Source organism: Hemiscyllium ocellatum, chromosome 9 (genome assembly GCF_020745735.1).
Source record: "Hemiscyllium ocellatum isolate sHemOce1 chromosome 9, sHemOce1.pat.X.cur, whole genome shotgun sequence".
NCBI lineage: Eukaryota > Metazoa > Chordata > Chondrichthyes > Orectolobiformes > Hemiscylliidae > Hemiscyllium > Hemiscyllium ocellatum.
Window position 1 is genome coordinate 58,656,833 of NC_083409.1, and position 14,209 is coordinate 58,671,041.

At 38.0% G+C, this 14,209-nt stretch overlaps 1 protein-coding gene across 5 annotated transcripts in view; it reads left to right on the plus strand.

Annotated features, from left to right (window-relative positions):
- The window catches only part of pde4ba (phosphodiesterase 4B, cAMP-specific a), a 197,560-nt gene that overhangs the window by 146,086 nt on the left and 37,265 nt on the right, over positions 1 to 14,209 (plus strand). For 4 of the 5 annotated variants that reach the window (XM_060830384.1, XM_060830386.1, XM_060830387.1 and 1 more), the window contains one exon: positions 12,759 to 12,852. In XM_060830384.1, coding sequence (XP_060686367.1) covers positions 12,759 to 12,852 — 94 coding nt within the window. Of the gene's footprint in view, positions 1 to 11,633; positions 11,704 to 12,758; positions 12,853 to 14,209 lie in introns of those variants that run through there. The other variant, XM_060830388.1, reaches the window with a different exon arrangement.

Below are 14,209 nucleotides of genomic sequence, written 5' to 3' on the forward strand. Positions count from 1 at the left end.
GTCCTCCATGCCCTAAAGCCTGAAAGTATGCCACTTGCTTCTGAGTTCTCATATTTTTGATCAGATGTCCACCCTTCTCCTACAGGTCAAGATTTCTGTCATGGTTTGTTGCCGAATGATTTGTGTATTGCTAAAACACTGATAAATTATAAGAATAGACAGAGCGTGAGAATCAGCACCCATGTGATGCTGCTGTTTTCATAGTTAAACAAGACTGCTAATCACATGATTGACAGGTGTTTATGAGCCCAAGCAGCTGATGAGGTGAAAGAGGCTTTGATTCATCAATTGAATTAGTTCTAAGGTCACTTGTCACACTTAGACCACAAATGCTTCTAGCGAGATCTCTTATCAGTTTGAAGACAATAACTAAGTTTGATAGAACAAATCCATGTTTTTGCAATTCATTTAATCAGCTTATTCACATAACAGATATGTATGTTATTGGAAAACAGATATTTTGTTTGAAAATGTCATCTCTCTACACATAATATTCTGTATCCAGCTCTTCATTTACTTGATTTGACTGTACAAGGTGATCTTGCCTCCAAACGAACATTTGGGGCCTTTAAGGCCTGATATGGAATCCCAGATATTCTCAGTACATTAGAAATTTCCTATATTTTCCCACGCCCACACCATCACACCACAGCCAAGGCAAAAATAACTTGTCCTTCCCCAAATAGTACCAAAGACCTGCATTTAAATTGTCAGTTCTATTTTATTCTCATTCTCTACTTTTTCCCCAATACTTTATTTTTTTTTATCTCTTTGCTTAATTTCTTTCTTTCTAATACATTTATCTGAAATTGCTTTCTTTCTGTTCTAAAAAAAGGTTTGAATCATTTTATTTTCCTTTAATCTTTCAAAATGTAGAAAATTTGAGCCTTTGACTCAAAATATGCTTTAAAGCTTTTCTTTTACAGTTAGAATGAAAATGTTGGGCTTTGATAATTGACCTAATCACTTGTGAGCTCCAGGTCATATTTGACATTTGTGCACATCAGAAGCTCAGAGGGTTGCCAAACAATAAACTTGTATTTGTGTGTTGCCTTTAACTAGAAAGCAGGGGTACACTTTCAGCACACCTGGTCCTTAGAGTTATTTATAGAAAAAAACTTTCCATTTTTAAGTTGCTTATGGCGGCCCCAGTTTGTTTGAAAGAATTGTTGTGGAATATGCTTCAAACTTGTACTTTGAGCGGGTTTATGACACACTTGTGCTTTAAATTGAATTTTAGGTATTTTGATTAGATTTGTATGGTTGTGTATTTGGAAATTAAATATAATACAAAGAAACACACAAGTTTAACAGGACAAGCAACATCAAAAAGGAAGACCAGATAGGAAAAGAGAAAGTTTTCTAGAATCATACCACTAAGCTTGTATAGGCAGAATTTTTTCTGGACCAAGAGGAGGAGAAGAGGTGGGAAGGACATTTAAATAGGCTGGTTGTTTACTCAGTCCCTGCCTCCTGCCTCCACCAGCATTAAGTTCTGTATGGGAAATTACTTGACTAACATTCCCTCCCATGGCTAATTGAGGTCTTTCAAGTGCCACCTAATGACCACTTAAGGGCATCAGCCCACAGCTGGTGGGATTAACCCACCTGCAAATGGGCCTGAAAGTAGGTGTCCATCCTCAAGGCAAAAAAGTCCTGACTGCTTTATTTTTTGACAGATTGTTTGTTTGGAGTAGCATACATATTCTCAAGCACCTGATATAGGGGCAAGGGACAGGATATAGGAGCAGGGGGTGGCCATTGAGTGCTTTTGCTACTGAGATACCCCTCCCCGTCTACTCTCCACATGACCTCCATCCTTGGAAACATACCCTCAAATGCAACTTATTTTTATCCTGGGTCCAAAAACCCTGAGGGTGTTCTCTGCAGCATCCAGAGTCTCCCACAAGGTGCAACAGGGTGTAGAAGCTGGTTGTTTTTGTTGACAGGGAATTCTGACCCCCAGACCTAGTTCTGGACTGAGGCCCACCAGTATCCATAAATTTCTTGATTGATAGAATTTCAGGCAGGCCTACATTGGAAGATGTAGCATAGGTCTCTCTCTGGCTTTGCAACCAACGAGCAAAACTCATGCTCCCAAGCAAAGATTCTCCTTTATATATCCATTTAATTATTGAAAAGCATGCAATTTTCGTTCTTCATTAGAGCACCACAGATATTTTGATGTATTTTTTCATATGCTTGCAAAAGCCTAGCAACTTAAAGTTTCACTGCTGGTAAGAACTATATATGTTTACACCTCCTCCTGTAACAAACTGTGAGGAAGTATTGAATAATACCAAGGCACTGCGCTTGTGTTTATTTTTCTCCCACACAGGGGAATAGTCCAAGCTTTATATAGAACCTCTCCATTCTGCCTAGCACATAGCAAAAACCAAACAAAATAGAGCTCCGTTGATAAATGTTTCAACATGTCTGCCTTTACCCTGGTTGTAATCTTGTCCCCGATTCAGAAGATCTTAGGTTTTAATTCAACTCCTGATTCTTGACCACATGACTAGACTGCAACTTTTATTACCAGGGCTCTTGATCCTTTTGCAAGACCTCCATTCTGCTCTACTTAATGTTGATTCCAATTATGTATTATCACAAGCTAGTCACCTTCCATTAAAATATCTTTTCCACCTGTACTTTGTCCCTTACTCAGGTATTTGATAGCCACTAGACTTTGATGGCTTTCTTGCAGCTGTGAAAAAGGCTAATATGAAGATATTCCTGATGAAGGGCTCCGGCCCGAAACGTCGAATTTCCTGTTCCTTGGATGCTGCCTGACCTGCTGTGCTTTAACCAGCACACATTTTCAGCTCTAATGTGAAGATAGTCAGCCACATAACTTTATTTGCTACTTTTCACTCCCGTTGCTTCACTCAGTCAGTATTTGCTGTGTAATAATAAAATGCTGCATGTGTGTTTGCATCAATTTGTGTACTATAAGCATAAAGCACTGTGTATAATGAACCAAAGCTGCTAACCTCATGTGGTATTGAAGGTGTGCTGCATTATCAGAGAGTGCCAGCATTCAAATGAGACCTGAAACCAAGGCTTGCCTGCCCCCCTCAGATGGATATAAAACATCATGGTATTATTTTAAAGAGGAGCAGAAAAGTTATCTCTTGGTATCCTGCCAATACTTATTCTTCAAACGAGTACTTAAAAAAAATGTTACCATCTTACTGTTTGTGGAATTATATGTGCACATAGGGCTGCTGCATTTCCTACTTTACAATGGTGACTAGACTTCCAATGCCCTTCGTGGGCAGTCAAAGACTTTGGTTTGTTCTGTCAAATGAAATATGCTTATATAGGAGAGTCTTTCTTTGTGAATAGCCTGATGTTGCCACTTAGCCCCCATGGCCAGGATTTCTCACTGCTCGATTTATGGTCTATATTTTCACACTCATGTAAAGCTAGATTTCTTTTCATATCTTTCAATAAGCAGCTAAACTTGACTAGGTGTCCAGTTATATATCTGTGCATCTTCCCTCTTAAACTTTGTGCTGACCTCATAATTCAGTAATTCTTGTCTGCCTTGTTTGGAATTGGAATCAACATTAAGTAGAGCAGAATGGAGGTCTTGCAAAAGGATCAAGAGCCCTGGTAATAAAAGTTGCAGTCTAGTCATGTGGTCAAGAATCAGGAGTTGAATTAAAACCTAAGATCTTCTGAATCGGGGACAAGATTACAACCAGGGTAAAGGCAGACATGTCTTTAAATGTTGGCCTGGAGATATCACTATACTTGTACCGTCATATATGTTATGATGTGATACTTGGTACCAGCTACTGTGGGTTGTGTGCTGCCATTAGTCCTCCTTCCTTTAGGAAGGCTTTTGTCTTTATAACAAGATGTGGGTTGCTAAATAACTAACTATGTACAGGTTACATTAACTCTTTGGAATATTAATTATTACAAACTAGAGATACATAAGATACTTGCATCTCTATGAGATAACTGTGTTGAACTGCTGTCTTTCCAAACTGCCCCAGTGTTCCATCTAGAATCATAGAATCCCTACAGTGTAGAAGCAGGCCATTCTACCCATCAAGTTCACAGTGATCCTCTGCAGAGCAGCTCATACCCACCTACCCTTACCCTATTCCTGTAACCCTGTATTTTGCATGGCTAATCCACCTCGTCCTGGACGCAATTGGGCAATTTAGCATGGTCAATCCATCTTATGTGCACATCTTTGGACTGTAGGAGGAAACCAGAGCACCCGGAGGAAACTCACTCAGACACTGGGAGAATATGCAAACTCGACACAGCCAGTTGCCCAAGGATGGAATCGAACCCAGGTTCCTGGCACTGTGAGGTGGCAGTACTAACCACTATGCCACCAAGTAGCTGAGTTATCATTGTGACTCAGCCTAACTCTTTCATATTCATTACTTTATGCAACAATACATATGCGATTGGCACAAATCAGATATGCGATCAAAAAAATAAGGAATCTCAGTCATGAGTTTTATATATGACTACATATATCAAAATCTTTTAGTTATCTTGCAATTCTTGTATCTGAACACTCATAACAATGAGCCTGTTCTTGGTGTGTTTCCTGCAATAATGCTTATTCAGAAGCTCTTCTGAAATTTTGAACACTTTTCAGGCATAGCAGGGACAAAGTTATTTTTCTATTTTTTTTCCTTGACTTTACAATGCTTTTAAAAAATCAAGAACTGCATTATATTTTTGATTATTTAAATGCATTTTTATTGCATAAGCCACATTAAAAATTGAAGGGATTTCCCACATGCAAAAGTTCTTATATATGCTTTGCCTAATGTGCATGATGAATATGTTACAACGTCAACTCGTCAGGCTTGGAATTGCAAAGTCTCAGTTTGGTGGTTTCCCAGATTTTTTTTATGCTTATTTAATGTTCAAATCTATTCAGATTAATCAAGGTCATTTTTGTCACTAAAAGTTGGCAAAATATTGACTTGAAAAAGGGAATGTAAGAGTGATTGATAAGAAAATGGTGCATCATGGAAATATCATGGGTTTTGTATACCAAGTATACTTTGAAAGTGAATAATAGACTGTTTACGTGGAGCAAATGGATAAAATATGAACAAAGAACACGTAGGCAACTCAGCCCTTCAAACTTGCTATGTCATTCAATAGGATCATGGCTGAGCTGATGTTGAGTTCAATTCTACATTCCTGCATGTCCTTCATAATCTTTCATCTTGGCAATCAGGAATCCATCTGTCTATCTTTGTTTTAAAAATATACAAAGATTCTGCATCCACTGCCTTTTAAGAAAGGAAACTCCAAAAACACTCAACCCCCAAGAGAAAAAAATGTTTCCTGATCTTTGTCTTAATGGATAACCCCATATTTTTAAACTATGACCACTAGTTCAAAGTTCTCCTACAAGAGGAAATATACTTTCAGCATTCAACATTTTCTGCTTTGTCTCTAATTGGTAGGTATATGGGAGAAATTAACCTTGGGCTGAGTTTTAGCACACCACCCCTCCTCCTCCAACAGGCGTGTTTTGAGGTGGGGAGGCACGTAAAGTTTGGATGAGTGGCTAGCGCACTACCTTCCTGACTACCCCTGCAGTGTCCTCCATAATGTGGCGAGCTGATAAAGCCTCTGCCAGAAGATTGCCCTTCGGTCTAATGAACTCTTTAATTGGTGAATTAAGGACCAAAATCCACCTCCACTGACATACAACAGTGGGCATTGGAAAGGAAAGAAGGATTGGCAGGGCTGCTGTTTCAACAATTCTATGTGAAAGTGTGGAAAGGAAAGGTCAGAACTCCTTTGGTGAATCCCCCACTAAGGGACTGTCTGACTACCCAACTTTGTGCCTTACCATTGGCTTTCAACCAATTACTTCCTTGCCCTCCTCTCCACCATCAACCATTTTCCCGGTGTCTATGTGGGTTTCCTCCTGGTGCTCCAGTTTTCTCCCCTTTCCCAACCCAGCCCGAGTAAAACTCGGCCCCTTCTTGTCGGCAGATTGTTGATACTGCAGGAAGTTGAAGTAAATGTGCTGATAATGAACATGAGTGAAGGAAAAGTACAACTGCAGCAAGTGCCTAGAGTAGACTCTTTAAAAGGGAAATAGTATGTGAACGATTTCCATTGAGTGAGAGCTTGCATTATCCTGAACAGTATTGCGTAGCCCTGGTTTTCATCTTCAGTCTTTGATAAATTCTCTGATCACAGCCAGGCAGTATGCAGTTATTCCTGCTGGAAAATATAGCCATTTGGTGAGGACAAGATCATGCATTCCCCTGATTTCCCTTTATGGTTAAATATTGCTGACCTCTGCTGTCTTGATACAACATGAAGAATGTATGCTTAGCTGAATTACCAGGCAGGCTTTTGTTTACAGTTGTACAATGTGGAAGTTTAATGTACTGGAGCACAGTGGGGTACAATTTGTTTTCACCTGCTTTCTCCCCTGCTGATGTGACTGTATTCAATGAGAAAATGGAAATGCACATAACAAATCAGCCTACAGTCTCAGTGGATTCCAACAAAAGAACAGGTGTGAAATAGGGGATGAACCACAATCAGAGATCCTATTTATGATCTTCCCCAAATACTTGAAAATGCCGGGTTACAGTCCAAAAGGTTTATTTGGAAGCACTAGCTTTCAAAATACTGCTCATTCATCAGGTAGCTGTCCGAAAGCTAGTGCTTCCAAATAAACCTGTTGGACTATAGAGGTAAAAAACAATGACTGCAAATGCTGGAAACCAGATTCTAGATCAGTGGTGCTGGAAGAGCACAGCAGTTCAGGCAGCATCCAGTAAGCTGCGAAATCGATGTTTCGGGCAAAAGCCCTTCATCAGGAATAAAGGCAGTGAGCCTGAAGCATGGAGAGATAAGCTAGGGGAGGGTGGGGGTGGGGAGAGAGTAGCATAGAGTACAATGGGTGAGTGGGGGAGGGGATGAAGGTGATAGGTCAGGGAGGAGAAGGTGGAGTGGATAGGTGGAAAAGAAACTAGGCAGGTAGGACAAGTCCGGACAAGTCATGGGGACAGTGTTAAGCTGGAAGTTTGGAACTCGGGTGAGGTGGGGAAGGGGAAATGAGGAAGCTGTTGAAGTCCACATTGATGCCTTGGGGTTGAAGTGTTCCGAGGCAGAAGATGAGGCGTTCTTCCTCCAGGCATCTGGTGGCGAGGGAGCGGCGGTGAAGGAGGCCCAGGACCTCCATGTCCTCGGCAGAGTGGGAGGGGGAGTTGAAATGTTGGGCCATGGGGCGGTGTGGTTGATTGGTGCGGGTGTCTCGGAGATGTTCCCTAAAGCGCTCTGCTAGGAGGCGCCCAGTCTCCCCAATGTAGAGGAGACAGCATCGGGAGCAACGGATACAATAAATGATATTAGTGGATGTGCAGGTAAAACTTTGGATGTGGAAGGTTCCTTTAGGACTGGACTATAACCTGGTGTTGTGCGATTTTTAACTTTGTTCACCCCAGTCCAACACCGGCTCCTACACATCTTGAAAATGCCAAACAGAGTTTCACCTTGTTACTGTAGTGTCAGAGCAGCACCTGCTAACTTTGAGAAGGAATCCTTAAATGGGTGAATTTGCATTTCAAGTATTTCAAGAAATTGGTTTGTCAGTTTTTCTGATTATACAAAATGTAAACCTGCTTATTTAGCCATTAAAGAGGACAAGGTGGCTGAGGCTGGAGGCACAACCTGTGGTGACTGCATTTGCCTCGCTCAAGATAGCCTTATCATAGAATCCATACAGTGTGGGAACAGGCCCTTTGGCCCAACAAGTCCACACTGACCCTCTGAACAGTATCTCACCTAAACCCATTCCCTTACCTTATTACTCTATGTTTACCCCATATTACATGTCCCTGATCACTATAGGCATTGTTAGCTTGGCCAATTCACCTAACCTCCACATCTTTGGATTGTGGGACAAAACCGAAGCACCAGGAGGAAGCCCTCTCAGACACGAGGAGAACGTGCAAACTCCACACAGACAATCGCCCGAGGCTGGAATCGAACTCATCTTCATGACTTATTGATATCCTTGTCTGTGCTTGCATCGGTATTTCTGCACAAGTCCCAACTTCATTCGCCAATGATCTGTAAGCAATGGGTTATCCAGTTTTGCTGTTACTTCCTTTGCTTTTTTTGAATATAATTCCTATTTTCATAATGTATTGTACAAGTCAGAGTTTATCATTCTGCCAAATTAACTGAGTCAACTTTTGTAACATGAAGAGTCTTAGTGAAGTGCCAAACCATATCCATAGAAACCAATCGATAGGGCAAAAAAAAATCCACAAGTCCTTTATACAAAAAAGTAGCATTAAATATAATTCAATGTCAAAACGCATCAATACACTAGTAATAACTTCATTCATATCTTGTTATGAGTTTCTCCATTAATGTATTGCAACAAGCAGGAAGCATTACATACATTAGGTAAAATATTGTTTCCTCATACATTTTATTATAACTAAGTGAGAAAGGGTAAAGATGCTCAACTCTTTTCAATCTTCCTGATTGGCCACCATAATTATTTAAGTTCTTCTAACAGGCAGCTATACCTCTTTCAAACTAAAATGTAGGGACTGTTTTCACCAGAAAATAATAAGGAGCCAATTGCAAGGTTTTTTTCTCAAGTGAAGATAATAGCAAGTTTATTTTCTGCTAATCCTTATAAAATAATAATCATGCTCATATAAATGTTCAACATTAAAAGGGATAGTACAAAAGGAAGATGAAAAGGATTCAAATCATTAGGGTGTGTGAGAGGTGCAAGATTTTGACCTTCTGATGACTATTGTTTGACCGGTGTCTTGAATCATTATCAGCAAATGCTGTAGATATTTTAAAATTTTCTGACCTAATATTTCTTTCTTGGCATTTTTGCTTCTTGAGAGGCTAAGAGATCCCTTTCATCAGCCGGTTCCAGTCCTGCAGTCAAAAATCCATACTGCCTTCTGTTGAAGTTTTTTTTCTAACTTTGCTCATTGGCAGCAAGATTCCATCTCCAATATGTGAAAATTCACATCAAGATGTAAACCAATATAGGAAATGGAGACCTTTTCATTTCTGACTGGGTTAACTTGTTTTAGTGTCTTTGATAAAATGTTCATTTCATTTCAGACCGGTTTTGTTTGCTCCATATTGATTTCATGAAGCTTGACTAACCTGTGTGGTTAAGTGATCACATTGGCCATTTTAAATCAGTGTCTTGTCCCTTTTCAAAACCATTTCTGTTTGTAAAGGTCTCAGATATTAAAATCACAATAAAGTTTGAAAATCAATCATCTATATTTTTATAACCGTCATGACATAGTATGGTTAGCATTGAGGATCCTACTGTACCAGTCTGACTTACTTTCAATAAAGCTTGGTTTTCATTTGGACATTAGGTGATATACTTTCACAATATTAAAGATACGTTTGAACATATGAAAATAAATTGGTTCAGACCGATGGTCAGTTAATTGTGGGTAGACTGGGTTAGAGGAGAGAAAGAGCTAAAAATGTGTTGCTGGAAAAGCACAGCAGGTCAGGCAGCATCCAAGGAGCAGGAGAGTTGACGTTTCGGGCATGAACCCTTCTTAGAGAAGAGAAAGAAAATTAGCTGAGAATTTTTACTCTTGATGATTATCATGTAATCCCTGGCTTCAAAGACATATGTGGAGGATGCCAGGTGAGATGTTTGTCTCAGTTTGATGCCGTATTCAATTAAGTAATTGTGCACCTTCATTGTTTTAAAGTCACGCATAAAAAATGAGAAAAGTTCTGTCATGAAAAATGTCTCTCTCCACAGATGCTTCCAGACTTGCTGAGTTTCTGCGTTATTTTCTATTTTACTTATAAAAGTATGGGTTCTTGGAAAAGGGGAAAACAAATATCAAAAATATGGAATCGAATTCCGTCGTCAGAGTCTTTAGGAAGTTAGGAGGTATGTTATAGGGAATCATTAGTTAAATTGTTGTTTTACACTTTAATTGGAATTCAGAGAAATCAATAAAAGCATTGAACTTTATTATTTACAGTGCGATGAACATGATCAGTGTTTGAAGACAATAAGTCATGGTTACTTTGTGTGATTATGACAATTCTTCTTTCAAATACATTACTGACGCTTAAAAAAACACAAGAATTATATTTGCTCATTAAAAAATGGTTTAGAAGGCAGGTGGCTGCATGCTTCATTGGGAATACAGAACAGACAAGGGGAATTCTTCTAGTAACCAGCTGGAGGAATGTCATGTGATGTGGTTGCTATGGAGCTGTACTATTCATTTCATGGTGCTGTTTGAACTTCAGTCTCAAGACTCTCATGGGCTCCTTGCTGCAGTTGTCCCTGCATGTTCTAATGCTCTTTATCAGCAGTGCAGAGAAAGCTAGGTGATGTCACTGCAGCTGAGCTGAAAACCAATCAGATAAAGATTGAATAACATTTCTATGCAGGCACAGCACTTCATCTCGGATTTAAAGGGGAACGACTGTTGAGAGTGCAGAGTCAAAAAAAAATTATTGCAAACACCATAGAATGGTCAAGCTTTAACCATCGCTCAATATGTTAAATGTTCTTTTCATATTAGACCATTCTCAGTGTCTAACGAATATAGAAGCTTGAATGAAAACTGCACAGAAAAAGATTGAAATCTGCTTATTATTAGAAAGTTTGCCTTGCACATTAGTGTAAGTTTAATGTGGTACAAAATGTCCAGATGCCCAATCAGTATGGTTATAAAGTGATTCACTTTAAACAATTTTAGTTGTTTTAAAATACAATAAATATACACAATTGTAAAACATTTCTGTCTCCAATCAACTAACCTTTAAAAAATTATTATGCTTTGTCTTCAGACAAGAAAAGATTTGATGCAAATGATTAGCATAAATGAACCTTAATTTGTTATTTTATTGTCAACGTCAAGGCAGCAATTCTAAACTTCAGAATTGTCCTGATTACTGTATATCATTTTGCAATGCCACTTTTATTCCTCAGTTATTTTGTGTTGAGGGCAGGCAATGTATCAGATCATGTATCAATCTGGTCCTGATTGTGATTTTACTAACTTGTTCTTATGCTGAAAGTTCTGACAATGGCGTAGGAGGGTGGTAAAAGTTGCTTATAATCTCTGATGAAATGGAACATCATCTGCATTTAATTTACATAAATATACAATAGACATCCTCTATTTTCTGTCACTTCCCACATCTGTTGAAATGGTGGAGAAACAATGTAAGCATGCTGAAAAATGTTCTTTTGTCCATATGTACTGAGACTAAGCTGAAGTAGTACTCTTCCCCATCCCCCATACCACCACGAAGCAATCCAAAAATCCAGAGCTATTCATAATTCATAAGTGCTGTGAACTACACAGACTTGTGTGGTTTCTGGCTCCATGTGACCCCTGATTTCATTATCTCAATTCTGTCAGTGCAATCGCGCCGATACTATCTTTCCAAGGATGTATTACATGGACTGGATTTTCTCGTGCAGTGAAAAGATACTGTAATTTTTGGGGAGGGGCAGAAATTACTTCAGCTGTTCAAGCTGTTAATGAAACATCTATACATTTTGGATATTACTACTGGAAGAGCGTGTGTGGAATTGTTCAGCTATATTGCTTATTTTTGTACACGGCTGTTATTGCTCTTGTCAAGTGAGCCAAAATGCCTGAAGCAAACTATTTGTTATCTGTTTCTTGGGGTTATATCAAGGTGAGTAGATATATTGCAAAATTACAGAATCTCAGTTTTTGCTGTGAGATATGTAGCTGTAAGTTCATTTGCAGAACCCTTTGTATTGACAGCGCATTATTCCATATTGTCCATTGGCTTCCATATTCCTTGCTTTTGAAAATTCAAATGGATGTCTATTAAGTTCATCTGGCTGCAATAAAATGTTATCTCTCATGAGAAAAGGTGTCAATAAAGAAATGAGCAAAAGTGGACTTATCAGGGAATACCAGCAGACACTGTAATTTTAATTTCATAAGGAAATACTCATTATTTGCTGTTTGACATAGAGGAAGGGAGAATTTTTTAAGTTTTATTATTACTGAACTTTCTGCTTCATAATGTATTTACATTTATAATGCCTATTGTCAGACAAATGTTACCATTTTGTAACTCCTTTTCAAATGCTTATTTCAAAATGTCAGCATTTTTTAGGATTTAAAATATAGAAAATTATAGATTATCAAAGGAAACAGAAAAAGATATCATGCAAAGTTCATTGTAAATATGTGGAAATCAAAATCAGTCCAGCTATTGAGAAGCACTACTGTATTGGCTACAAATCTATTAAAATTAAAGGTGCTACATTTTAATCTAAATTTTATATAAATCTGAAAAACTGCATGAAAAGACTTTGTCCTGTCATTTCCTGTCTGTCTTAATATTGTTACGTAATTAGAATCTCATTTTTCATTGTATTAGTAAATATTTCAGTTGGAAGTGAAATGCTCTATGAGCTATTTTGTGTGCAACTTTAACATTTAATTTAATCTGATAGCTACTAAAATTAAAAAGACTTAACATTTGTGTGTTGTAATTTCAGTCACTTAACTGGTTAAATAATTAGGCTTAAATTAAACTTAGTTATACTCTTTGAATGCTTTGTAATGTGACAATACACAGGAGGGTATACAGCTTCTTCCATTGTTACTTTCCACAATCTATCCACTTATAGATAAAAGAATGGAATTGAAAAGTAATATTGAATGCTTTGGAAGAAAGATGGGTGCTGATTTCAGTATTTGTCTTTTCAACAGTTCAAGAGAATGCTGAATCGTGAGCTCACCCATCTCTCAGAGATGAGCCGCTCTGGCAACCAAGTATCCGAGTTCATTTCCAACACCTTTTTAGGTGAGTCTGGTATATCAGCTTTCCCTTATAATATCTGCAAAGGGCTCAGCACAAAAATACTGGAATTACTAGTATTTGCTACAATTAAAACAATTAAAGTATTTTGGAAATGGTTTTTATTCCACCAACATTGAAAACACCTTCCTTTTATTTTTCTATTATTCTTATCTCAGTCATTTCCAATAATTTCAAGATTTCTCAATTACTCAAAATGGATGTTTTTTTGTGTACACCAGCTTTTTACAAAGATAATTCTCGTGACCCAGCAAATAGTTTGAAATTGAGCTGAACACTGCAACATTACTGCCACTTTTTTAAGTTATTGCAGATTATATACTTAGAATTCCACCCTCACTTTTAAAGAAAATAATTGAAAGTATGAAGTTTTATCATGTTGAATCTTTAAGAACAATGAGGACTGTGGGATGTTGTTTGTTTGTAATTAAATAAACAATCTGATATGCAGCAAACTAAAGAGAATACGGAAAGAAAGACTTTCACAGAAGTCATGAACATAATTGGTTATTTTTCACTTTATTTAGAATTCTATTATAACTTTCCCTCTCGATTTTCCTCTTTTAATCTACATAATCCATAAATAGAGCATCCCTTACAGAATTCCACTCTTACCACTATCTTGTATGTTAAAACATTCTTTCTCAAAACCTGAATGACTCCTCTTCCCCAGCTTTTCTTTCCCCCTATGATTTTGGTAATTTCCAACATTTTTGCTTTAGTGCAGAGAACTCCATTCCCTGATAACGCGTGATGACTTTCATTCCATTGGTCATATAATAGGCAGGGAATCCAGTCTGTCAAGTTACCAACCAGACAACAAAGCTGAAAATCATCAGTGTAATGTTTTAGAGTTCAAGCTTGGAATGACCAATCAGTTCTTTTCTAAGCTGATCTTTTGATAGAAACTGTAAGTCCAGGCACTGTCTGCTGTTCAACTAAATGTAAATCATCATGTTGCACTATTTGAAGAAAAATAGTAGTTCTGACATTTTCTTGGTCAGTATTCCTATTCTGACAAACACTACAAGGAATAAAAACAGATAATCTTGTCAGTTATTCACTTGCTAATTATGGATTCCTCCAACGTGAAATTGGATGCAGTCTTTGGTTACCTATTAACTTCAAAAACATAATCACTAAAAGCACTGTGGGATTGTTTGAGGACATGACTAGTTGTTGCATACATACACATTCTATTTTATTCTAATCATGTTGCTGCCCTTAGAATAAGATTTGACTATTGTTAATGAACAAAATGTGACTGGCTCAAACCAATATTGATAGAGACCTGAAAATGTTTCCATAGAAAGCAGGCAAACTGGAAATACCAAAGGAATGA